Below are 27469 nucleotides of genomic sequence, written 5' to 3'. Positions count from 1 at the left end.
GCTCATGCAGAGCACACTGCTGGCTCATGCTGATGCTGCTGTCACCAGCACCCTCAGATCCCTTGCTGCTGAGCTGAATTCCAGCCACTTATCTCCTACTCTTTACCTGTGTCTGGCATTGCTCCATCCCAGGTGCAGAACCCAGCATTTTCCTTTGTTGAACTTCACGCTGTTGATGATTGCTCTGTGCTACAGTCTATCTAGATCCCTCTGCATGGCTCCTTGTCCTTTCAGGGCGTCAGCAGCATCTCCCGGTTTAATGTCACTGGCAAATTTGCTGAGGATGCAAACCCAGTCCTGCATCCAGATCACTGATAAAAATGTTGAATAGGACTGGTCCTAGAACTGAGCCCTGGAGAACACCACGAGTGATACAACCAACTAAATCACAGGCTGGTGGTGTGGGAGGTGGTGCAGTCACCCTCCCTGGAGGCGTTTAAGACCCGTGTGGATGTGGCACTGAGGGACATGGGCAGTGGGCATGGTGGGGCTGGTTTGGCAGTTGGATGAGGTGATCTTAGAGGGCTTTTCCAACCTTAATGACTTTGCGATTCCATGTTGGAAAGTCACTGCTAGATAAACACAACCACGGTACTGCTTTCAAATTAATAACACCCTTGAGGCACAGCTCGGGTCACCTCACGCCGACATCCCTACCACACACCATCCGCCCCCACAGCCAGTCAGGCCGGCTCTGCCTCCTCACAGCCCTAAACTCCGCCCTTCCGAGCATGAGCAGCGCTTTCCTCCATATCAACAGGGAGCGTGCCCTCGCTCGGTGCGCTTGCGTAGTCCGCCTCCATGGCTGCATGTAGGGCTCCGGTGGGCAGAGCCCTCGGGGATGAGGCGGAGCCGGGCGGGGCCAGGCCGGGAAGCGGGCGGGCAGCGCGCAGCCGGCGGTGGGGGGTAGCAGGAGGGGTTCGGTCATGGATGCCAACGCGTTGGAGTTGGATGCGGTGAAGTTCGCGCAGCTGGCGGTGCAGCGGGACCAGAGCGGGCGCTACCAGGAGGCCGTGTTCTACTACAAGGTGCGGCGGGGGAAGGCCCAGGGGCGGGTGCTTAAGGCGGAAGGCCGAGCGGAAAGTTTGTTCGCCCCCGGAGGAGCGGTGGGGTGAGGGTGGGGTCGGGCTGGGGGGCACTCGGCCTTCATCGGCGTTTGCTGGACGTGTCTGGAGCTCAAGAGGTGTCTGTGGGCACGATGAGGCAGTGTGTAGTGTGTTTCAGCAGTGGTGAAAGGCCTTACTTCAGGAGTGATCTGTATAGGGAAACCACACTTCTCTTGGGTTTCTGTGTGAAAAGATGGAATCACAGAGCAGCTTAGATTGAAAGGGACCTCAAAGATGATCTGTTTCCAACCCCCTGCGATGGGCAGGGCTGCCACCCATCAGGCTGCCAGGGCCCCATCCAACCTGGCCTTCAGTGCCTCCTGATGGGGCACCACAGCTCCTGCGGGCAGCTGTGCCAGCACCTCACTGTGAAAAACTTCCCCCTGACATCTAATCTAAATATCCCCTTCTTTTGGAGAGATTCTTATATAGGAAGAACATAATGCATTTAACCTATGCTGTTAACGTAGGTTATCTAAGTTTACTACGGGAATTGTGTGTGTACAGAAGTTATAATTAGCAGTAACAATGCTGATAAGGTCTGTGCTTCTCAGCAGCACTTGCATGGTGCCTGTTAGCTGTGCACACTCTGTGACTACACATTTCTGACATATCTGGAAGAACTTACCAGGTGCTCCTCAGAAGAAAACCATTTTTTTGTGTGTGCAAATAACCACTCTTCTGCTTTTTCACACAGCATACAGATAATTATTTTCCTATGCTGCATTCAGGTGAAACTTCTAAAAGCAGAAAGGCACCCCTCAGGCTAAATGCAACCAGGAAAGTAGTGCAGAAAATGCTTCATAATTTGCACATGTGAAGGCACAAAGCAGTGTGAGTATGGGCAATGCTCTGTACAAGGAAAGCTTTGGATCATAGCCCTGCAGATACAGGTTTTAGTGCTCAGACAGGAGGTTCCTTCAGCACAAGGTCAGGTGTTGATTCTTGTACCAGGCTCTGTGTGAAGGTATCTGACCTGTCACCAACTAATTATTATTCACTTGTGCTTTTAGTAAGCACACAGATGACAAATTGGATTCTGCGAGAATTGGCCTGAGCATAAAGCATGGGAAATGTTATTTCTTGTTGCTGATAGGCAACAAACAGGATGTCTGAATGGATTTGCTGCGTCTGTTTGCTTGTAATGGATCAGAAATACCGGCTCTGAACCACACCTTCATCCTGTGACAGCTGGTATGTTGGCACTGCTGCACCTTTGCCCATAAGGGTGCCACAGATGTGCGTGCACTCCTGGAGCAAATGTCTGCAATGCATTTTTCTCAGAACTAGTTGTATGTTAGACCTTAATGGTACTTAATTGCTACATTCAAATGAAACTGGAGCACTTCATGTGGTGTAATCCTTGAAAGGAGCTTACAAGCAGGAGTGGAACTGACTTTATGCAGGTTGATAGTGATAGAACAAGGGGTAGTGGGTTTAAACTGAAAGAGGGGAGGTTTAGGTTAGGTGTTAGGAAGAAATTCTTCACTCAGAGGGCAGTGAGGCCCTGGCACAGGTGCTTAGAGGATCTGTGGTGCCCCATCCCTGGAGGTGCTCAAGGCCAGGTTGATTGAGGCCCTGGGCAGCCTGAGCTGGTGGGTGGCAACCCTGCCCATGGCAGGGAGTTGGCACTGGGTGGGCTTTGGGGTTCCTTTCAACCCAAATCATTCAGTGGTTCTATGGTTATGGTAATGGTTGTTGACAGGGTGTATTGCAATGCTTGCTTCTGTGAAGCTCAGCAGTAAAATAAGATAAATAAAGCAGGAGAGCCCCTCTGACCTCAGCTCTGTGCTTGCCCTGCACAGAGCCATCTTTCTGAACACCATCGCTGGAGAGCAGCACTGACAGTTATTGTTCTGCTTCCTACATACGTGCCTGCTACTTGACTGCCTCCCTCCCTCACCCACTGCTGCTGGGAAGGAGAGCACTGCTGTGCGAATGTGGGTTGTTGGGTTTTTTTCCCCCGTGCCAGTAACGAGGTCACGGGAAGGTTTTTAATCTTTGTTTTAGAGAGTGATAAATTTCAAGTTTTCCATACGCTTCTGAGACTGTGTCAGCTCTGGCTGTTGATTTCAACCCTGCCAAACCTGAACATGGCTCTTTAAAATAAATTTTAAAGGGAATATATTACAACTGAGGGCTTTTTTTTTTTTTTTTTTTTTTCCTGATAGATTATTGTATTGCAGAAAAAGTCTTCATGTGGATCACAGTGATCAAGTTTCAACCCCCTGCTATGTGCAGGATCAACAGCCACCAGACCAGGCTGCCCAGAGCCACATCCAACCTGGCCTTGAATGCCTCCAGGGATGGGGCATCCACAACCTCCTTGGGCAACCTGTTCCAGTGCATCACCACCTTCTGTGTGAAAAACGTCCTCCTAATATCTAACCTAAATCACTTTGTGTGAGTGGCGCAAATAGAAAACTGTTTCTGAAATAGAACTCCGTAATTCTGAATAATTCTGTGAATCTCTGGTTTTGTGCATGTGACTGCACATGCAGGCCTAAGGTATGGCCTTATGCCCTGTCCCAGGAGGTGCTCAAGACCAGGTTGGATGGTCTTGAGGCCTTGGGGAGCCTGGTCTGGTATTAAATGTAGAGGTTGGTGGCCCTGCCTGTGGCAGGGGGATTGGAGCTTCATGATTCTTGAGGTCCCTTCCAACCCAGCCCACTCTGTGATTATAATAAAACTTCTGATGTTCTGCAGTCTTTCAGGTTGTCCTGTGTGGAATTGAACTTAGGAAACTGGATTTCATTTGTAACTTCTCTCTGGCAGGTTCTCTGTGCACCACTGAGCCTTGATGCAGGTGTAGGAGCCGGCTTTCATGCAGTCTTCTTGTTGCTATAGCCTTCTGTGCATGGAAAGTAATTTCCAGTCACCAACCGTTAACTTTTGTTTCAAATTCCTTTCCCTGCAGGAAGCCGCACAAGCCTTGATTTATGCTGGCATGGCAGGGTCAAGCTTGGAAAATATTCAGGAAAAAATAAATGAGTATTTGGAGAGAGTTCAAGCTCTCCATTCAGCAGGTGGGTATGGAGCTTTCTAATTAAACCTTTGCCTAGAGTAGGAAGCCTTACAGTGCTGTGAAATATGTATCTGTGATGTTTGCTCTGCTTCTCACGGTTGTTTTTTGTGAGTCACTGTTTTGAATTCTGAAGTGAATCAGTAATGTAGCACAGTGCAGAAGACGTTTCTTAAGGAGTTGGGTGTGCATGTTCTTTCACTTTAGATATTCTTAGGAACTACATCTGCATAATATGAAAGAGATCTTATGTATGTTAGTTGACATATGACATCTTGAGAACATGTCTCAGCCTTGGGGGAAGAGCGCGTGTTTCTTTTTCCTTGTGAAGATGCGTTTGGCAAAGTCTGCCAACAAGAAAGACATTGAGGCTCTGGAACGCGTTCAGAGGAGGGCTACAAAGCTGGTGAGGGGTCTGGAGCACAGGCCTTATGAGGAGAGGCTGAGGGAGCTAGGATTGTTCAGCCTGGAGAAGAGGAGGCTCAGGGGAGACCTTATAGCTCTCTATAACTTCCTGAAGGGAGGTTGTAGTGAGCTGGGGGTCGGCCTCTTCTCTTGTGTAATCAGTGATAGAACTAGAGGGAATGGCTTTAAGCTGTGCCAGGGGAGATTCAGGCTGGACATTAGGAAGTATTACTTCTCGGAAGGGGTAGTCAGGCATTGGAATGCACTGCCCAGGGAGGTGGTGTCACCGACCATGGGAGTGTTCAAGAAACGTTTGGATGTTGTGTTGATGAATATGATTTAGCCGGGAAGTATTGGTGATGGCTGGACTAGATGATCTTCTAGGTCTTTTCCAATCTTGATAATTCTGTGATTCTGTGAACTTACTACTTGCAGACAAAGAGTAGATGTTTCTCATCTGATAGAACTACTAGTGTTTCACTACTATGGGAAGGATGCTTTTGCGTGTCTGCTGCTGTAGAAAGCTAAATACTTCTATTTTTCTTTTAGTTCAGTCTCAGAACACAGACCCTCTGAAGTCGAAACAGCAGTTGGACTTGGAGCGTGCTCACTTCCTAGTTACACAGGCTTTTGATGAAGACGATAAAGGCAACGTGGAAGAAGCTATAGAGCTGTACACGGAAGCAGTGGAGCTCTGTTTGAAAACAGTATGTTAAGCTAGAAGTTAACTTGGTGGAATTACGTGATGGTAAGGAATTCTTCCACTTGCACAAGTGACTGACCCCTAAAAGCTGGCTTAAAAATGAAGTACCTGTATTTCTAAAAACTGTTCTTGGTTCTTTCTTTTTTGTTTGTTTTCCATTGGCTGTTTTTGTAATGTTTCTTCCAGTTGTTACATCATTTAATGCTGTAAATTCACAGGGAATGTTCATTTGTGTGTCTTCACTGAGCCACATTATACTAAGAAATACAAATATGCTGAAAATTTGTCTTGTTAACTTTTACACTAGAATGAATGCAGTTTTAAAAGAGAAATCAAAAACTGTTCAAATTGAAGATGACTTGCTAATATGTCAGCTATTTGATTTTCTGACTATACTAAAGGAAATAATTCTTGGAATTTTTTTTGTGTAGCATTTTCTGAAAGCATAACAGTCTCCTGCTGCTGAAACTGGTAAAAAATGATTACTCAGTAGCTAACATTAAAGCTATTATGGATGAATTCATTTCACACTGAAGTTTATGGTAGAGTTAAATTGGCCATTGTGTGAATGATGACAAACGTAATTACAGGTACTGCTTTTTTCTCTGAAGTCCAGTTGTCATAACTAACTCATTATAGGAAGAGCTCACCATCATAATGTAACTCCACCAAGTCTGTTTTTTTTTCTCCTCTTTCCTTTTTGTAGTGCGAATATATAAGGGTGGTTGGGAGGGAAATAGTAATATTGCTACATTCTAGAGTAAAACCTTTGCTACATACTAGGGTAAAACCTTTACTCTGAATTCTACCTAACAGTTTCAGGTAGACTTAAAAACCCTAGTAATACAAGGTAACCAGATCAAGAGCTAGTAGAACTGCTCTGGTTTTTCTGCTTCATCTGTTTAATTGAAACTGCTTTTGTTTATTATAATAGCAGTATGCTGATGCAGTGTTGATGACTGCTCTTTCTCCTTCTGTTGTGTTAGTACGTGCACGTACTGCTTACAAATATAGAAATTACTCTGAAATTATCTCATTAACAGTTGCTGTTACCTGATCTTTTATTAGATGCAGGTACAGCTAATGTTTCTTTTCATATTGACAACGCTTTGTGGTTTGTTTTTTTTTAAACGACTGTAGGCTTTGTCCCTCAAGGGGGTATCAAAAGGTACCTTCTTCTTCCCGGGATGAAAGATGGAAGGAACTCTGTCTTGAATCACTAATTCTGTCTTGCTTTCTGCTTGCTCTATTAGGCAGAGAGATCTGCTTCTTTCTTACCCTTGAAGCAGTAAGAGAGCAGCTGTGTCTATTCTTGGTATCTATCTCCTAGATAGGTCTTCTGGTGTATTGCATCCACTGCTTCCCTTCATACGTCTTTCAAAGTCTTTTCTAACAAGGAACTCTGAAGTGTAACTTACTAGCGGATGGAAAAATGGTTGGAGTGTTTGTAGTTTCATTTCCTAGGATGAAAGTAGCTTGCCTTTTGTTTCCTCAAGTCACCTACATGACTGAGGTGAATCAGTCAAGGTACAAAGCTCAAACCTGAAACCTGAAACCTGCTATTGGGTGTGACAAGAGAAGCCACAGCTCATGTTGTGCTTCCCGGAGATTACCTATCTCCAATAGCTGTAATTCACCTGTAAAGAAGAAAATATAAACTGGTTATATAAGTGAACTGTCGTGACCTACTTCCCAACTGGAAATAGAAGTTAGCACTCCTGTTGTGTTGATGAATATGATTTAGCTGGGAAGTGTTGGTAATGGTTGGACTAGATGATCTTCTAGGTCTTTTCCAACCTTGATAATTCTGTGATTCTGTGATAACGGTTTTGGTGCACAACACCACATGCATATCCATTCATTTCCAAGGAGGATTGGTGGGGGGTGGGGAGAAAAAATAGGTGGTAACTGTAATTTAAAAGCATGGAATTTTCTGAACAGCTTAAAATGTGAATTTTCTTTAGATGTATAGCTTTTTTGTTGTTTATGTGCTTTGAATTGAAGGCTGCAGAAACTTCAGAAGCAGGCCTGCAGTCAAAACTGAAACAACTGGCTCGGCAAGCATTAGATAGGTGAGTATTGCCACTGTTAGCACAGGTAATACTTGTTGATCATCAGTGCACTCTCTGAGTCCTGTCTGTGAATCACTCTAAAAGGGATTTTCTCTCTCTGGGTTTGTTGTCTTTTTCTGAGGTTCCAGATAATGAATGCTTACATAAACTCTGCTGTTACTTAAAGGTGACTTAAACCTTATGAATTCTGCTGGAAGTGTCTTTTAATTGAATTTAAAATGCTATATCTTAATTGATTGTAGAATAAGAAAATAAAGAAACTCCAGCATTAGTACTGAATGATTTCTGATGCTTATCTTCTATTGATATTGTTCATGATTTGATTTTTCATAGGAAAAATGATATTGGTCAGCTTGAGCATCTGTTCATCCCTTTTAACAAATATGAGAGCATGAACAAGGAAATGAATGACTGACCCATAGCTATATTTTCATTATGATTGTAAACAGAATGCATTTTTATTTCTTTCAGAGCAGAAGCACTGAAAGTATCAATGTCAAAGTCATCTCAGAAGGAGAAGTCAACTGCTGCTAGACCAAATCAGCCGGTCAGAACATTCTTTCCTCTGGGACCTGATTTTTCTTTAAATGATAAACCACAGACAATCAGAGCAGTACAAGCTAGTGAATCTCAAGGGCAGAGGTACACTGCAGAAGAGATTGAAGTACTCAGGTGAGCAGAGCCCAAGATGTTACAACATTTTATCATTTGTGTACGCATCCTTTGTGAGTCTTGGACAGTAAATAGTTATACACCTAAGCTTGAGGAGTATAAATGGTGGCTTGGAAAACCACCACTTACAAACTCATTTGTTGCCATTACTCATGCTTTAATAAATTCTTGTATTCTCTATGGTAATGCAATCAGTGGTTTTTATTCACAGAGCATGTTTTCTAGAGCATGTTTAGTAGACAACGTGTAGTTGGCTGCCAGGAGTATTTTTCACAGCCATATTTTTGTATGTTTGTACCTGATTGAGTTCATGAAAGATCTGATTCTCAGGTGCCCAGATATGAAGGTGGTTTTACATATGATACAATTACTATTTCACAGGAAATCAAGGAAGCATAGTATAAAGAAAGAAAGGCACTGTAATCCTTACCTGACAACTTTCTTCCTTCTCCCTCCACAGTAAATAAGATTGTGACAGAGGTGATGTTCAATGCTGTCCAGGATTTGATCTTAAAACATTTAACCTGTTTATTTACTGAAGGGATTTAAATGGACTAAGGATATGGTCCTGAAGATAGAAATGTGTGTGAGTTTGAAAAGTTGGGGACTTTTCAGACACAGCCTTTGAAGGATGATAGATAAGTTTGTAACTATGTTTTTCTCTTACGACTTGCAGAAAGACTTCAAAAATTAATGGCATTGAATATGTCCCTTTCATGAGCGTTGATCTGAGGGAACGTTTTGCCTTCCCTATGCCATTTTCGTAAGTGCTGTTCAACTACTGATGTTTCTTTGTTGTTATTTTGCATTCTTTCCAATAATCGGTATTGTTTTCTCTTAAAATTGTTTAAGCATGTTTTTAAGCATAACTTTGGCTTAGGTACTTAAATACTGCAACCTCATTTCTGCAGTCTGATCTTGGGTCTGTTTAATGTAAGCTGATTCTGCTCTGCAGTGCCTTTACAGTTGTCCCTGCAAGCCTTCAAGAATATTCTGATTTGGCTTTTTGGAGTATGGGGCTGTGCTTGCAACTTGGCTCCATTTCCTGAGTCTGTTGCCTACTGTTTTTTGTGCTCTTTGTCTCAGTTGTCCCACCTGCAAAATGAAGGTGGTAGCTATCTCCTCCATTAAGGGCTATTCAGAGAAGAGTGTCAGAGAACTGTTTATGTATGAGTAGTGATATAGGTTCACATTACTTAGGCATAAAAGACAAGTCATCAACTCTGTTCTCTGCATTTGTTTTCCAGCTGTGTAATTGTTCTGTGCACATTTTACACCCTCTTTCAGATATATGTTTGACTTGCAATGTCGTTAAAAGCTTTTCTATCAAAACTGTTATTTCTGCCTTTCTCTCTTAAATCTAGTGATAAATGTGGGAAGTTGCCATTATCCCCCAAACAGAAAGCAATGTTTGCCAAGTGGGTGCGGCCGGATGACATAACAAATAACCCTACGATGATTTATACTGTATCAAGTTTCAGCATTAAGCAGGTAAGCTGTTCCCGAAGAGAAGCATGGGCCTAGAGCACATTGCAGGGTATGAGACTTTCCGAAAGAGGATTACTTTTTCAAAAAGAAACCCCTAAATACGAGAGAGCTTTTCATGGCTCTCTTGATGTTAATTTAATGATGGTACCGCCTCAGATTCCATGTGTACTTTAGCCATGAGAATAAACAAGTGCGTTAACAGTGGAAACACCATGTGTTTTGAGAAGAAAGAGCTTAAGTGTGAGAAAATGACAAAATAGCTGCATTTACCTCTCATTGCATTCAATAAATGTTTTAACTTAGAGAGCAAGCTATGTTTCCTGCTTTTTTCTTTTTAGTAACTCGGCTTCTCTCCATTAAAATCCTTTCACTATTGAAAGGAATCACTAACTGACAGTTCCTTTCTTTCCCATTCAACCCATTTTTCCTTGGTATCTAAACATTGGTAAACATCTTCATTGTCACCTTTTCTTTACAGACAATAGTGTCAGATTGTTCCTTTGTGGCATCGCTAGCTATCAGTGCTGCATATGAAAGAAGATATAACAAAAAGTTGATTACAAGGTAAATAGCTATTATTTTCTAGGATCATCAGGCTTAATGCAGTTAAACTTCTGCAGTATGTTCTATTTAGATTGCTGTCTGTTATTGCTTATTCATGAGTAATATGTAAAAAAATATATTTAGAGTAGTTTGCTCTACTTTAATCAGTTTTAATTGAGGTTCTCTATTGTACATTTGGGCACAGTAAAATTAGTGTTTGTTTTGCTTTTATCTCTCTGGGAATCCTGTGGCTTTACCACTCCTAAAAGTGAAACTACTTTAAATGTGCTTTGAGAAGAGCAAATAGTATAGAAGGCTTTGTTTTTAATAGAAATTTTACTTAGAATGCTTTGTAGGTTTGTTTCTTTGTTTGTTATGCCAGTTTGTACAACAAATAGTTGCTATCAAATCTCGCTGCAGAATGGTAACGACATTGTCTCAATCCAACTTAAGAAGAATTCTGTGATAAATTTAGCATGTGTTTGGCAGACTGTCTGCCAGCAGCCCATTGCCAAGCAAGCATATGGATGTTACTTCTATAATTCTGTTTTAACCTGTACTTGCTAGAAGTGAATGTGTTTTCTTCATGAGCAGAGTTCTGTAGCATCACACTCACTGTATTTAAGTAGAAGTTGCATAAATTTAGTACATTTAAAAGTAAGATGAATCTGCTTGTGTTGTTTCAGTTAGATATATTACTCATGGTTTTTCTTATTCCAATTAGGAGAGAACTGCATCAGGAGTAAGGTCTGAAAAAATCTACTTAGATGTCATTGCCGCTATTAATAAATTTGAGTGTATATTATAGAAATCCCACTTTTTCTATTATCAGTGTATGTACAGCAGAGTCACTTATGTCACAGTTTGTGTTGAATTTATTTATTTTTTTTAACAGTATCATTTACCCTCAGAACAAGAAAGGAGAACCAGAGTATAATCCATGTGGGAAATACATGGTGAAGCTTCATATCAATGGGGTACCTAGAAAGGTAAGTGGTTTGGGGAAAACTTAATACTGTTACTGCTAAAATCATATATTTTAAAAGCTGATGACCAAAGATTTTTCTGTAAAGAGAGGAGATGCCTGAAGATCAATGGTAGAACTTTGTAAACTCACAAACACTGTTTTATTAGTGCAGTAAATAAGGGTATGAAATAAAATACTGTAGCAGTCGCTATTGCAGTTCATTCCCATTCTTTATGGGAATTCAAAAATCCAGTTCTTGTGTTCATAGAGTGGCTGTGTTCTACAAAAAGGATCATCCATTCTTGCACAAATAGGATTTGTCATGAAAATGTGCTGACTCAGTAGTGTATTGGTAATAGACTAAGGGTGGAGTGAAATATTTGTGCTGGGAAATTATTTCAGACCATGATGGGTACTGCAGTAATAATCTATCATAACGGGAATTCACAGAATTGTAGGGGTTGGACGGGACTTCTAGAGATCATCGAGTCCAACCCCCCTGCCAAAGCAGGTTCCCTACACCATGTCGCACAGGTAGGCGTCCAGGAGGGTCTTAAATATCTCCAGAGAAGGAGACTCCACCACCTCCCTGGGCAGCCTGTTCCAGTGCTCCATCAAATTATAGTTTATGCAAGAAATGTAAATGTTTTTATTACTGCTACTTTGATAGTTCTTCCTTTCTAGGAAAAAGAAATATAAATTTGGAACCAGGGACTATGAAAGTGATGTGACGTGCATTTTGGCCCTTTATAGATCAATGACTATAATTCCTCTACTGCATACTGAGCACAATCTATGTTCTTTTTCCTAATTAGGAAAGGGATATTGTTAGGCCTTTCTCTATATTTTCTAATATTGACAGCCACACTGAGCTTTTCTAGCTGGTGTTAAATACTTGACAAGCAAGTTGTGTCATAATCTCCATTTCCTAAAGAGCAAACTAAGGCAGATGCTCATAGGTTACCCAGTGTGGTGTAAGAGAGAGTTACCAACAGAACTACCACAGGGCAAGCCTCTGATCGATACGGGTGTCCTCATCTGAAAAAGCAGTCAGATCTGCATCTTGGAAGCTCTGTATTGATATGAGTTAGGTTTTGTTACCTAAGTTCTTCCAGAATACTTTATTAGCTCTAAGATACTTTTTTTTAAATTTATTTTGCACAGGTGATCATAGATGACCAATTACCTGTTGATCATAATGGGGAGCTTCTCTGCTCTTATTCTAACAATAAGAATGAATTATGGGTATCGCTAATAGAAAAGGCTTACATGAAGGTCATGGGAGGATATGATTTTCCTGGATCAAATTCCGTAAGTACTAGATTATTTCTAATAAGGAAAAAGTTGGATAATCTCTGTCAAGTTTCTTCATTTCTTTTAGTGAAATGAGAATGAAATGCTTGGGGAGGTAAGCATTGGATTTCCTCTGTTTTGTTTTAATTTTTCTTCCTATCACAAATATACTTAAGCACAGTTAAGTGCGTCAGACTTCATGGGCAGAGTTAAACTAGCTGTAGGACTGAGATTTATGGTTGGAAAGTATATGTTTTGTATTGACCCTAGATGAAAGTTTGGAGCAAACTCAAATTCTTAGCCTCTGACTTTATCAGTAATGCAGATTTTCAGTTTCTAGCTGTCATTCTATGAACAGCATGATTCCCTTCTCCCTTGCTACGTGGAGGAGCCAGCTGGAAAGGAACAGGCTGGAAAGGAAAAGGATCCTCCATGTTTATGGAGGGGATGAGTACTTTGATATAAGAAAGCTTATCAGATTGTTCCACTCATTTATATGAGTGTGTGTCAGTTTCCTGTAGTGTGGTTACTTTAATAGGCTGTCATAACGCAGCAGCCAGGTTGTTGACATGGAAACTATTCTTTCAAAGAGTCTGGACTATTTGAGCCCAAATAATCTTCATTCGTTACCTAGAACAGATTTTTTTTTTTTTAATTTATTTTTTCATTCAAACTTATTAAATTTAACGTTGTCTTCATTCCATTCTAGTTGATGTCTTTAATTGTATTCTTTGTGGATGTGATGGATAGCTGTCACCTTAAGAAATGTGATTATTGAGATAAATGTGGTCTTGAATAAGGGCAAAATGTGGTATACATTTTTATGTATGTTTATGTTAGTGGAGAGCTGCTTTGTTCTGCAGAACAGTACTGAAGAAACAGCATAGCTGTTTCACTTGCATTGTCCTCCTCTAACTTGCTGTCTGGAAAAACAGCTTGACGTTTGACATTTAATCTCCGCCCCCTCTGTTCTCCACTATATCACAGCTTCACTGTCTAATCAGGGTTACTTACTGTCTGTGTTGTATTTGAAGTTTGCAAAATTCCCACCCGCCAGTGCTGTTCATGACTCTTCAAGCCCTTACAGTCTCTGCTTTTTCCTTTGAGGAGTTCAGAACAGAAGGGGAGGAAGCAATATTTCAAGGAGATAAAATAAGGAGATAAAAGCCTCTCATTACTGAAAAGCATGACAGTGTCAGCCTTACCAAAAAGAATATTAAAAAACTCTGAAATCCTGAGCCTTAGAAGTAAAACATAAATAATTTAAAATGCATATAATAATAGCAAGATTCCAAGTAGTTCTTCTGAGACTGTTCTTTAGAATTCTATGAATCAAAGAAATAAATAGAATGCATCATAGAACTGAGCAATTGATCCTTTTCTAATGCTTCCATAGCTCAGAAGTTTCAGTTCTTCATCAGTTCAATTTCCAACTTCTTATTGTCTTACTCTTGGGTCTTTATATGTAGAGCTACTGTAATAAGTATCTTTGTTTTCTTTCAAGGCACTTTATGGTTATTTGTTATGATTTCTTTTGAATGCTTGTATTTCAGAACATCGACCTCCATGCGCTGACTGGTTGGATACCTGAAAGAATTGCTATGCACTCTGACAATCAAGCTTTTGATAGAGATAGCACTTTCAGAATGCTCTATCAGAGGTAGAAGTTTGTTCTTTCTTAACTAATTAAAATATTTGCTCTATAGTCAGTAATCCAACTACTTACAATCACCACAGATCCCTCAACAGAATCTTGGTACTACTACAAGTTGGGGCTTGTATATCTTCCACATGCTTTCTGGAAGAAGTAGTTAATGTACTGGTGACTTTAATCAAAGTGTAAGATACTGTGCAATTTTTTATTCCCATTGAATGAGGAACATTTAAAAAAATAAAAATATAACCACCCAATTTCTTGATGAAGAAAATAAACTGTAGAGTCAGAAAAGCAGATGAGAACCACTGTACAATTGAAGTCTTTAAAAAGTAGACCTGCTGTCCCTTGCAAGCAGATCAGTATGATATTCCTAATCATATCACAATATCTTGATTATTATTTTCCAGTTGTAAATCTGGAGGAGCAGCAGAAAACCTATATCAAAACTGTGATCTTGATCTTCAGACCTACTGTAATACAATTCTACTTACAGTGAAAGATACAGCTGTAAAATAAATGTCAGCTAACAAGTACTTAAATTTCTTTCACAACTGTTCTGTGCAACCAGTTTCTTTTGTATTCCAAGGCAGAAGAAATGGGATATTGTGTTGACTGAAAGACCCTCATTCATGATGGGAGAGTGGGATTATTTCTGTAGTGCTTTCTCAGTAGTTTCGGAACTCACACTTGATTGTCAACAGCTTCTCAGACAGATGTTCTGACATTGCAGTTTGTAGGTGTGGCTGCAGTTAGAGTGAGATCTAGTCATTATAGCTTCACTGTTGTTAATCTGTGCTAGACTGACAATCTGTAGTTCAGTGACCCTGTAAACTGTGTAGGGACTTTGAGTGTACTTGAATTTTATCGTGTTCTAGGAAACACACTAGCAGGTCTTCACAACAGTAATTACTGTGAAGCCAACAGCTGCAATTCAGAGCAATTGCTGAACTCAGCTGTCATTTGACAGTTCAAACCCTGTAGGCATAATACTGAGTGACATGTAAGCTGGAATCTAAGTACATGCAGAAACCTTGAAGGATTGATATTTATTTATTTATTTCAAGTTTGGGAAGGCCTCTCAAAATCCTGGTGTCAATAGAGTTAATTTGCTGTATTCAGTCATTTGAGTAAGTGTTGATGAAAGCGTTTCTGTGTTCAGCTGAAGATCTGTGAGGAGTATTTTTAATAAATGACAATGATTGAATTTTGGACTGACAAATGCTTATTTTTATGTTATAATGACAATCTTTTATATTACGTGCGGCCTGTATTAAATGCCAGAAGAAAGTAGTCCTGTTTTCAGAAGTGTCTTCAGGTCTGATTTCTGCTTCCAATAAACAACCTGTATTCAAACAAAGTAGGATCATACTAACAGCGTGCAAACATACTATTACAGTATCTGTCAAATGTTAGTTTGCTGCTGTTAAAAATAGCTTAATTAAAATGTTTCCTCTTTCTTGTAAACAGATTTCATAAGGGAGATGTCCTTATCACAACAGCAACAGGTGTGATGTCTGAAGAGGAGGGAGAAAAGTGGGGTTTAGTTCCAACCCATGCCTATGCAGTCTTGGATATAAGAGAACATAAGGTAACAAGTAAAACTGAACATTTTTTTTCAGATACCAGCTTGAAACCTATGTTTAAGATGCGTTGCCACTGACTTTTAGTTTGTTTTGTCTTGAGCTTTATTGGGAAATTCTGTAAAGTTGAATGATGCTGTATTTCATAAAGATGCTGGTCTCTATTCCATGTTCGTGTAAATAGAAAAATAACCTTGATAAGGTGAACGCAGCAGTTTTATTCTGTGGTTTGTTTGGGTTTTTTTCAGGGGCTTAGATTCCTCCAGCTGAAAAATCCATGGAGTCACTTGCGTTGGAAGGGACGGTACAGTGAAAATGACACAAGAAGTTGGACCCCAGATCTACAAAAATACTTGAACTTTGATCCAAGAACAGCTCAGAAAATAGACAATGGTAATAAGACATAAAGAGTCACCATATGTTCAAATAATGTAGACCTTGGTGGTTTATCCCTGCAGAAAGGTGAAAAGAAACACTTAAGCACAAAAAACAGGTGGAGTAAGTGAGGAAACCCTTTTGTTTAATGCCGCTTCATTTTGACAACAGTGTGCATCCAAGTCCATTAGATTTTACTTCATTTCATTATGAACTTCGTGCAATGTGTAAGAAATAGCGGTCCTGGCTTTTGGTAGGTAGGAGAGATTAACTCATAATTTACATAAATTCAGTCAGTAAGGAATTAGTGCATCTGTAGAGTCTAGTAGTTAAAATTTATATAAAGTAGCATTAACAGTTTTAAGGAAGTTATTTTTCTGACTGGATTTATCTACTGATTTTATAGTCTAAGCGTGTAGCTGTTCTGACTGTGTATCTTTCTAGTGCTGCAAGACCTGTGAGTGCCAGTATCGGAGACCTGTTTGAGAGTTCATTTCATCAGGAATCTGTCAGTTTGTAGGTGGTGGTGTTGGTTGGAATTGCAATTATATGAGCTGTAGAGTGTTAAAATAATTACACAAGAATTGTAAAGATGAAGCAGATGCGAGGTGCTAAAGCAAGTCCCATAATGAAGTGCCTTAACCATACACTTCAGGATACTCACATTAATTGAGTACTTCACTGTGTTGCTAAAGTGATTTGTTGAACTGGGATAACCTGTCTTATTTTGTTTTTAAATTAGGGAAGAATAAGGCAGCTCAGTATCAATTTGTGATGTCTTTATCGGATAGAACAGAGGTTCTCTCATGCCTTCTGATTAGTGCTTGAGAATGAAAAATGTCTTGACAGCTTCAGGAAGTACCCAGTGTTAGAGATAAGCAGAGATTCTAACTAACTTGTTTTTCTTGGTTTAGCTTGTTTGCTTTGTGGGTTAAGTTTAACTTTAGGAATGTAGGCATTGTAGATGTTACTACTTTGTTTCATATAAATGTGGGGTATCATTTGCCTGAAAAGGGACTCTTGAAAAACGAGTAAATTCAGCGTTTCTGGTAAGCAAACAATAACAGCAGTTCCTCTTTTAGGTATTTTCTGGATTGCCTGGGAGGACCTGTGCCAGTACTATGATGTAATTTATTTGAGTTGGAACCCAGGTCTTTTTAAAGAATCCACATGTATTCACAGGTTGGTCCAAGGAAAAACCTTTTGTGTCAGTACAACGCTCAGTGTCTTGATGTTATCTTGTCTTGTATGTTATCTTCTTTAGCCATCAATTTACGCGATACCTGTCTTTCCTAGTATTCATCTCATTCAGTCTTTTTCTAACCCAGTTAGAAGACAAGTGCCTCTGTTTCTGGAAGTGATGGTTTATTTGTTTCCCTGCTGCAGTATACCAAGCTTCACCCCTGCTTTCAAATAGCTTCTGTATGTGTTAGCTCTGCATGAACTCCATCAATAGTACAGCTTCTCATTTTGTCTGTAAAGGCTCCTTCCACCTTTGTGTTCAGATTATAAATGTGCTGACATGATGTAGTGAGATGATCTCTGAGATGAACATACACATTCAATCAACTTCTACTCTATATTTTCCTTGTATTCTTAACGATTGTCATACCTCTGTGTAGGCCAGTGCCTGGCACAGTGACAACTGCCATAAACAGTGGTGTAATAAGAGATAAATCGAAGCGTAGTTAATAATGCAGCCATTCACAAATGCTGTTCAGTTTAAGGGGGTGGGGAGAGTCAGTTACACAAATAGCTTTATCCCTTTCTGTTCCTGGTGTGTCACACTGTGTTGTTATCTGCACATTCCCCCCCCCCTCCTCTGCCCTCCCATGTTTTCTTTGTCTAGACAGTTGCTGAGGCAGGTTTTGTCATAGGGTACATCAAGGTACCAGGCACCTTTCCAAACATTAAGCAGATTAATTTTTATATAAGAGTTTACCTGAATAAAATTCTATAGGGAGGAGGAGCGGGGGAAGCAAGGTTTTGGACATAAAAGCTCATATAAAGCATCCTACAGTTAGAGAAGAATAAGTCTCTTTGTTTTCAAAACTGATCTGATGAAATGCCTGCACTGCTTCTAGTACTTGGGATGCAAAGCAAGGCCCGGTGAAGGATGCCTACAGCCTGGCCAACAACCCGCAGTACAAGCTGGAAGTGCAGTGCCCACAGGGTGGAGCTGTGGTCTGGGTGCTGCTGAGTAGGCACATCACGGATAAGGTGGGAGTTCTCTCCTTGTGCTTTCCATATTCTAAGCTCTGTAGCATCTGTCTGTGATGTAGTGTATAACTGCTTAGGTTTACGTGTTCAATGGTATGTGTGCATGTATGTGTATAAACTCTAAGTTCAGCAGTATGGATACCTGCTTACAAGATGGTTGAGATAGACCCACTTTAAAATTGAGCGAGGGGATTATATTCCACCATAAGAACACCAGAGTAATTCTGACTCCCACGGGCCTGAATTTTTTTTCAGTTAAATTACTGGTAGTTGGTTTAATTCAGACATTTATAAAGGATAAACACAACTATTGGACCATAGCATGTGGTGATCAGAAGAGTGGGAGAACGCGTGTTTGATTTAGATTAAATGTTGGTTATATTCCACAGAAGCTTATAACTCCATCTGTGTTTTTCTAATAGGATGACTTTGCACACAATAGGGAATTTATTACTATGGTTGTATACAAGACTGATGGCAAAAAAGTTTACTATCCAGGTTAGTATCCCATAACTGTCAAAAAAGATGATGCTTAAGAATAAATGGACGCTTGCAGAGAGTTTTGTGGGAAAGAGGGGCACAGTTTGTTTTAGTGCTGCAAAGCTCATTCTTTGAGGTCAGTCTTCTGATGCAGTCATTCAGCCCTTTGACCACCTTAACAGACTGCATGGAAGGAATAAACCAAGCTGTATGTGCTTCAGATCTTCACTCTACTTGATTTTTGGAGCTTAACTGCAGCTGCAAGAAGGCCATGTGTGTTTTATTCCAAGAGAGATAGTAGGTCTGAGATGCAGGAAGTAAAGGTAATGCTCATGTAACAGGTAATAAGAGCTTTTAAAGTTCTTCTGAACTAAGAGTGGATGTTGTGCTTTTTATTTTTCTCATTTGAGTCTGTTTGATTTTTATTATTATTTTTTCTATTGAAATAGCTGATAATGGTTGTGGGGTTCATCTCTGGCCTTGTTCAGTGTACTCTGCAGACCAGTTTGCCTAAAATCCAAGCTGTCTTTTGGTAGAAAACATCTACTGAGACCTTCCCAAAACACCAGGTTTTGCACCAGCTGATCTTGTTTAAGAACAAGCAGATTCTTTCTGCCCAAGACGTGCTTGTGATGCTGTTAGTCATAGCAGTGCTTATTTTATATGTGTTATACTGAAAGGATTCAGGTCAACAAACAATACACTTTTGTACGCTGGAGGGACGTGTTCTGCTGTGCTTGAAAAGGAGTTTTCCAGCAAGACCATTAAGGAGAGCTGGACAATTTGTCTGTTTTGTCTTGATAACCAGACTCTTTCATAAACTTTTAATCTCACGAGCTCAAACTCATTTGAAACCTTTTTCCATGGAAATAGATTTGCCAAGCTGCAGTATTATTTTTGCCATCTGTTAAAATGAGATCAGAACGAAACAGGTTAATCCTTTGGCACTGAGACAGGGATTTCCCACTCCTAAGCTTCTTGTTGTTTTATAATAATCCTTTTTCTTCTCCCATGTTGCTGTGTGGAAGAAAACAAAGGATGCGATCTTGGGTCTATTGAAGTAATTGGCTAGACTTGTCTCTGTTTCACTAAAAATTAACAGAATTCTGGAAATAACCAATTAGAAACCAGATAACAAATTGCATTGTGTAATCGTAATAGAAAAATGTTTGGGATGCTGATAATGAATACTGCATTTGTATTGTGTAGCAATCCTAAGAGAGGGAAAGAGATGAAGATGTTTTTGTTTCTTTAAGACATTAACATACAGCAAATTCTTGTCTACCAACTGCAGCTGCCCTGCCAACAGAGAAGGGAGCTTCTAACAGACTTCTCATAGATTTTTTTTCTTATAGAGGGCTCAAATGTTCCTTATCTTTTTCTTTAAATTTAAACATAATTACAGTAGGACTCCTTTGAACAGAGATGTTGGTAAGAGCTGGACAAGTAGTTCTCTCGAGTCATTTAAGCTGTACTTCCAAGTGCAGAATTTGTCCTGTCATGTGTGATGTACATCTTCAGAAAATGATAGTTGCTCTTATCTGTCCTTGCTTCCTATGAGCAAAGCTTGAGGCTCCTTTCTTCTGAAAGCACTCAAGACTGCTTATAGATTAAACATAGTGCCAACAGTCTGATTTTCTGGGCAGAATTCACTGATTATAAATGGCTGCGGGGTTTCTTTGACTGGCAGAAGTGTTCATTCTTTTCTTTTTCAGCTGATCCTCTTCCATATATCGACGGCATTCGGATCAACAGTCCTCATTATCTGACCAAGATAAAGCTGACCTCTCCAGGGACCCATACATTTACATTAGTGGTGTCTCAGTACGAGAAACAAAACACTATCCATTACACCATCAGGGTATGTACCGTTGGTTTCATAATGAATGTGAATAATATACTGTAACGTGTCCTTTATTTGTAAATGTGATGAGTGAGCACACTTCTGGGTCCATATTGTTACTTTGAGGAGGGAGGCTATGAATGATGGAGTGGAACTGCTGGATGATGTGCTTGATAATGTTCTCCATTGTAGCTGAGATGATATAAGGTATCAATACAATACAGTGGTGGTGGGGAGCTCCTCTTCTTTTGCCATCAACCACTACTTTTCCTCTGAAATGCCCTCTGATAAGAGGTAGGTAAGACAGAAAGAGTTCTCTGGAGCCCAAGTTCTAAAGCTGCGTTTCCTTTGTGGTTATTTTTAAAGCAAGTAAATAGGGCGAGTATCTAAAACATGTTTGTAGGCAGTTCTGTTTTTGTTTCTTTTTCTTTGTTTTTTCCCCTCTTAATGTATCTTGAAAAATGCCAGATGAATGTGTGACCAACTCCTGCTTTTACCACACAGGTGTATTCCTTGTGCAAGTTTACCTTTTCCAAGATTCCTACACCTTACACCATTTCCAAACGGGTAAAGCATTTTTTTTTAGTTACTAAGTAATTATTCTGTTGTGGTCTTTCCGTGATTGAGATGTACAAGGTTTCTAAATATAATTTTCCACTAATGTCAGAAATGCCAGCTTCTTAAAAACCAAACTTCCTTAATTAAGGAGGTCAACTTGAGCTTAATCTAAGCATACCTAGTGCAAGACGAACCCTGTGCTTAGGTTGCATATAACTTGCCAAACAGCTGCTTTAAGCATTGTTTGTAACAACAAAAAAGCCTTTGGTAGCTGGTTAACTCTTTATACTAGTAAGGAGAGTGGCATAACTTCTATCATCATGAAAGTCCTATTCAGTATGTAAGCTCTGTCTTCATCATAGAGTGTTACTGATGCAGATACAAAATAAATCCTTTGGTGTTGGCTTTGGAGTAACAACCTGTGCTCTAATATGTAATGAGTGGGCCGAGTGTTGCTCACTTCTGAGAAAATGCATTATTTTCATCTAAAGTTCTTGGTGTGATGGGACATAGGCAGCAGTGGCAAAGCAAAGGCACCATTACTAAGGCTGTGACAAATGGACTTCTTAATCACAATGGTCACAATACCTTACAGGTCTTAAATTTACTAAGATATCTCAAAGTCTGTAATTACTTTGGTAAGCACTCACACTGTCAAATAGGAATAAGACAGTATGCAGATGGTATATTTCATATAGAGATGCTCCCTGAGAGTAAAGCAGCAGCAGTGGCAAGAGCAAATACTTGGCCAAAAGAAGTGAGAAGCCCAAGTGGTCCAGAGGCCACGTGCTGATGTTATTATTGTCCTTGAATCCCACCAGCTCAGGAGCACAGTAAGTTGCTAGAGAGATTCCTGGGAACAATGTGACTATATCCTCAGTTGTTCCAGAGAGCACTGTCACTTTTAGCTCTAAAAACTGAGCTTAGTTTGGAAGACTGGTAGAAAAGAAGAGGTAGAAAAGGCCTGGAAATTCACAGCAGCCTCAGGTTGTGTGGTGGGGAAAGAAATCCCCCTTGCTTTCCTGACTTGTCACATTTTGAAGGCTTTGGATACTGAGTAGAGAAACTTATATCACAGGAAAAAATGTTGATCCCTGCTTGCTTGACAGAGAAGGGGGGAAGTAACATACAGGGACTGCCACTCAGCTATAGCTGTGTGAACGCCTGGCATGTCTTAGAACTTTTATAAATGACTAGCAGGAGGAACTTGCAAACAGATGGCCTGGTTCTTAAAACCTGAGCAACATTCTGTCTCTTGTATTTCCTTGTCCTTTTGGAGTCTGTCTTTGTGGACATCTTTGTCTCAGTAGCGCTGCTTCTCAGAGTGCATAGTGGTGAATGGGCAGCGCTGGAGGGAGAAGTTTCCCAAGCAAAGGCTACAACACCAGTATTGTTGTATTTCTTGTGCTGTTTTTGTTTCTCATTTAGTGCAACAAAGGTTTTTTGTTTTGTTTCCTGGAGGAAAGGTCAGGAAAAACGGCAACAAAAAAACCTGCACAGTTCAGCAACCCCAGGACAGGTGGGAGTACAGATTCTTCATTAGATGCAATCTTTAGCAGTCACAAGCAGCTACCTGGTATTTATGAGCTAAACAATATTACCTTTACAAGGGATCTAAAGCTCTGAGTCAGGTAGTTAAACCTTCTGAATCTGGTCACATTCCGACTTTCACTTACCCTTTAAGGATTCTAAGATTACTGTAGTGACAACTGAAGTGAGAGATGTTTCAAGTCTTGTATTGCTTATCTATACGCAAATTCTCAGGATATAAAATATCTTCTGTATTTTTTCCTTTTTTTTTTTTTTTTTTTTAGGTTAATGGACAATGGAAAGGTCACAGTGCTGGAGGATGTGGAAACTTCAGAGACAGCTACAAAAATAACCCCATCTATCAATTCCAGCTGGACAAGAGTGGGCCGTTACTAATTGAACTGCGTGGACCAAGGTTTGTCATACATGGTTCTCTACACAGTGAGAGTATCGTGCACCAAGGATAAGTTGTCAGAGTCTTCCAAGGGATGGGTGAGAAGATCCCAGAAAAGCCAGAGATAAGATATGGGAAGCAGCTATATTAAGTTTTATATTAAGCAGACATAGCACTATTTCTTTCTGATGCTGCCATCAGTAGTGATTTAAACCTGCATGCTTTCTACTGAGGAAGTCCTTGACAAGGACCCTTGATGAGGGAAGCAGGAGCCTTCTTTTATATTAGTTTTGGAGTGCAGGTGGAGCTATGTATTGTGAAGCAGGGAAGAGGCTACAAAGGACTAATTTTCCTATTAAAAGTAGTCACAGTCATGATACCTTTTCTTTTGTAGTAGAGCTAATGCGCAGGATGCTAAACACAGGTTCTTAAATAACAGCCTGTGCAGTACTTTCAGCTCTGACAATGCATCTACACTCTAACTGGCAGATCAGGAGGAAGAATTGGATGTCAGTGCCCTATGGAGTGTCTTTCATAGTGAAAGCTTTTTCCCAGAGTTGCCAGTAATACTTATGGGCTCTCAGCTGTTACTGTGGTAAAGAGGACCTTTATTAAATGGCTGTTTATCAGCTCTGGAGAGGGCTCAGGAGGGCAAGGATTTGGAGGGGTTTTAAAGAAAGTAGAATATAAAATAGCTCTAATTTAAGATGTGGTTTAAGTGGCATGATCCTCTCAACTCCTTTGCAATACATTTCAGTATGCTTGATGATAACTAATAAGGGTTAAGATGAAGCACTTTCTCACTTCTTGTAGTCCTGTACTAAAGTTATGTAGGTCAGATTCCTTCAGCAAAATTTATCTGCCTCAAGATATCAGTATACAGCACTTCTAAATAGCAACATCTCCTGCCATGCACTCATCACTTGCACAGCTGCACAGTGTCGCCATAAAATGGCAACTCGTCTCTATGTAACTTCTCTATGTACCTTCTCTTTGAGGAAGCTCTCTTGTGAAAGTTTCCTTGAAGGTGCAATTTTTCCACTCCACTGATTTAGCATTTCTTTTTCTGCATTTGTAGATCATACGTGAGTAGTTTGACTGACAGGGGCAGCGGCTGCCTGTCACATTTAGGAAGGGAGAGTAGACAAATTGTCCCGGGTTGCAGTGAAACACGAGAACTGTGCTGAGATCACCAACTTGCATGTTCCAATGACAGTGATCAGATCGCAGCCCAAAACCTGTGCTGCTCAGCCCAGGAACACGTCACTGCAAGTTTAACCACTTGGGCTCTGCTTTGGTGCTGAGGCAGAAAGCTAGTAGAGATTTTCCTATTCTGAAACCAAAATGCATCTTCCTCCACTCTGTACGTTCATGTCACACAGTAAGATTCACTCACATTTCAGTCACAAATATGATGAAACTTAAGTGTATTCCAGCTATACAGTTTCAAAAACTTGCTTTCCTCCGGCTAGCCCCGGTTCCCCAAATAATTAAAGTCATGGTCTGTCGTTTGACTTACAGGCAGTACAGCGTTGGCTTTGAAATTGTCACTGTCTCAACAGTAGGTGATCCTGGTTCCTATGGCTTTCAGAAGAAGAGCAGTGGGGACTACAGGTAAGAAATAGTTGATTCAGTGCAATCTTTACTGCTTGAAGAGTTTCAGACCTTGGTTGTAAGACTTCTTTTATAATAGGTGTGGATTTTGCTACCTGGAAGTGGAGAACATCCTGGCTGGAGTCTACAACATTATCCCCACCACGTTCCTGCCTCAACAAGAAGGTCCTTTTTTCTTAGATTTTAATAGCACTTCTCCTCTTAGGGTATCACAGCTTCAGTGAGGAGACAGACGGGATACATGGCGTTTTAAGGATGTACTATTGAACTGCTCTGCAGTCTCAGAAAGGTGAATAACTTACTGCAGATCTGCATAAAAAAAGATCTCACTCCAAGTTATAGCCAAGAGCACAGAGTCACCAATTTGGCAATTGATCGTGACAGAAAATTAGATGTGGTTTTTGATGCTATAGTATTGGCATGAGCACTGTTGAGCAGGCTTGTGAACAAGCTAAAGTGTTATACTCAGACAAACTGGAAGAACGTAATTTGCTGCAGTTTTTCTACACTTCAAATCAAAATCTAGTGAGTTCAGAGAAAAACTAACACCAGAATTCTCTTCTCCTAAAGTACAGGGTCGGTGGGTTGAAGATTTTATTCTGAGATGTAAAAATGTAAGAAAAGTATTCTTGTGTATTCTGCTTATTCATTCTCAGGCCCAAATCTGTAGTAAATGCCATTTGTACCGCTGCCTTGAATGTTTACAGCATTGAAGCACTTCTCGCATTTAAGTGTGAGTTCACTACTGCTGAGCACATATTCCAGACTGCCACTATCCTGTTCAGCTTATCTCAAGTATGTACACAGGAGTAAAAGATAAGAAAGAGCCCAGGTTTAGCTACTTCTAAAAAAGCGAAGGATTTACCCTTACTACCTGCACTTTGAGAGCTGTTATTTTGTATTACTTTAATATACATCATAGCACAAGGTAGATACAGCTTCCTTACTGCTTTTAAAGCTACCAGAGGAAGCTCTTTGCCCTTCTTTGTCTGCCAAGTTTTCAAGTGAAAAGGTGGCATTTTAAGAGCACTGGTGCCACTTGTTTGTTAGGAAACCAAGCGTGTGCTACGGGAGAACTAGAAATTCCTGGGGGTAAAATTACTCCCCCAGAAGTCTCTGCCTTCTCCAGATAGTCTGAGCTCCTTTTTACTTCATCTCCACCATCAGGCAGCTGGTTCATAAATGTCAGGCTTTCAAAGGACAGTGAGTACACATGCCTTTTTGGACTGCAGCTCTCTCAGAGACCATGTGGGCCTTGTGCTGAGCTTGTCACAGTGTGGCTTACCTTCTTTTGCAGCATATCAACATAGGGAACAGGAGCAAAAACCCATTAGGTTCTTTGTGGCTCTCCTGGGTGCAGTCAGTTGTGCCAAGGACTGTTCCTCCCTACAAAATTTAAACTTCATTTGCTTACGTGTTCCTGTGTTTTGCTCAGGTTAAACAGAGGTATTTTATCACCTGTGACATCTAAACTTACAAGAGGCAGATGCCAGAGCTGCCAACCTTCAGAACTAAACGAAGCTGTTGCCTCTCCCCAGCTGTTGAGATCAAGCTGGTAGGCCACGGTAAAATCAAGTTCCCTTCTGTACCAGGGTTCTGTTCTAGGGGAAGAGTTTCTTCTATTTATTTCTTTAGGCTTTTTTTTTTTTTTTTTTTTTTTTTTTTTTTTTCTCCACAAATCTGGTAAAATAAGTGAAATAAGTGGTGTGAACTGCTCCTTAAATTACAGCACAGCCTCAGGTGAAGACGTCGATTACGTTGTTCTTTCCTTTACCTCATTGCTATAATTACACCATGGCATTTCTTATCTCTAAGGACAGAATATTAGATACTGAGTTAAGACTGGAAAGCAAGACTTCCAGAAAGGAGTACAGGCTTTAGGGAGGGGAACTGAAGGAGCTCACAGCTGCAGCTTAAACTGGAGTGAGGGAACACTGCCCACATCACTTCCAGCATGACAGCTATGACCCTCAGCTCTTAGCCTTTTAAACATGAAAATACAAGACCTCATTACACTTACCAACAAGCAATACTTCACTCTACGAGTGCACAGTATGCGACAACTGAAAACTGTCTGAGCTGCAGAACAAGGCAGCCAAATACCAATGAAAGCTGGTTGTTGTGAGGAGCTTTAAGAGGATTTGTGCTTTCCTTGATTCACTGAGGGAAGATGACAACAAACAGATGATTTTTAATTCTCTGTCATTGGTGCTGAGGGACAACTGGAGAGCCCTCTTCAGAAGTCTTAACATTCTCCATTCTTATACACTGAGAAAGCTTTTCTGTATTTTGGTATGGGGTTTTTGTTTGTTTAAAGTCCTACCTTAAGCCTCCATACAACACCCTGTGTGCTGCTGTTGATAGCTCAGGGTGAGCCACCCCCTCCCAGCACACACATCACTGGTTGTTATGTTGGGAATGTGTGGGATGAGTCCTTCCTAATCAGACCCATCAGTTTTCCAAGGCTTTCTGCAGTGAGTCTGAGTTTCAGTCCTACTTTCCTGATGCAAGTCTTACTGAACTGTCTTCTTGTAATTACACAGTTAGTTGACCGTACAACCTATAAGGTGTCGTACCAATCAGCTGCTTTGAGTTAAATCTATGTACAGAACCATAGAGGTTTTCATCACTTAGGCAAACAAGGACATATTAAATTGTGTGATAATGCCAAAGAGTAGAAGAATTCCTACATTAACTGTTGCTTTATACATTCGTGCTGCTCATAAATACTTTGATACACGAGAGGCTTATTTTTATATCCATGAAGGCAGCTACTATCACGTTACCACATCAGGATATATAAAGATTCCAACAGAAAAGGAACTGGAAAAAGCTCATTGATTTGCCTGTACTCCCCGGTGATGTATGTTCATTTAAGTTTGTCATATTTATAATTACAGCTTTTACAGAGTTTAAAATAAAATGAGTTTTCCATTAATTTAATAGA

General features: G+C 40.4%; 1 protein-coding gene across 3 annotated transcripts; it reads left to right on the top strand.

The window, feature by feature from the left end:
* Positions 1-841: 841 nt before the first annotated feature.
* Positions 842-27469, top strand: CAPN7 (calpain 7). 3 transcript variants are annotated; one of them, XM_015854064.2, is made up of 21 exons: positions 844-1028; positions 4024-4132; positions 5083-5240; positions 7241-7308; positions 7780-7980; positions 8657-8743; positions 9345-9471; positions 9947-10032; positions 10907-11000; positions 12143-12289; positions 13825-13931; positions 15396-15516; positions 15757-15901; positions 16966-17065; positions 17968-18103; positions 18526-18601; positions 20299-20444; positions 20931-20993; positions 22799-22929; positions 24430-24522; positions 24602-27469. In XM_015854064.2, exons 1-21 carry the CDS (start codon positions 927-929, stop codon positions 24744-24746), a joined length of 2442 nt encoding a protein of 813 aa, XP_015709550.1. In that variant the 5' UTR covers positions 844-926; the 3' UTR covers positions 24747-27469. The 3 variants fall into 3 exon arrangements, with proteins under 3 accessions (XP_032298268.1, XP_015709550.1, XP_015709551.1); XM_032442377.1 differs by lacking the exons at positions 17968-18103; positions 20299-20444 and having other exon boundaries at positions 842-1028; XM_015854065.2 differs by lacking the exons at positions 844-1028; positions 4024-4132 and having other exon boundaries at positions 5169-5281.

This window comes from Coturnix japonica, chromosome 2 (assembly GCF_001577835.2).
Source record: "Coturnix japonica isolate 7356 chromosome 2, Coturnix japonica 2.1, whole genome shotgun sequence".
NCBI lineage: Eukaryota > Metazoa > Chordata > Aves > Galliformes > Phasianidae > Coturnix > Coturnix japonica.
Note: the sequence above shows the minus strand (reverse complement) of the source record. Positions and strands in the feature narration are given on the sequence as shown.

What these genes read in the sequence shown, in the direction of transcription:
- CAPN7 (XM_015854064.2), top strand. Translation starts at nt 927, where the DNA reads ATGGATGCCAACGCGTTGGAGTTGGATGCGGTGAAGTTCGCGCAGCTG. An exon ending in TCAAGCTCTCCATTCAGCAG is followed by an intron (nt 4,133 to 5,082) that starts GTGGGTATGGAG and finishes TTTTTCTTTTAG; the next exon opens with TTCAGTCTCAGAACACAGAC. An exon ending in GTAGGCACATCACGGATAAG is followed by an intron (nt 18,104 to 18,525) that starts GTGGGAGTTCTC and finishes TTTTTCTAATAG; the next exon opens with GATGACTTTGCACACAATAG.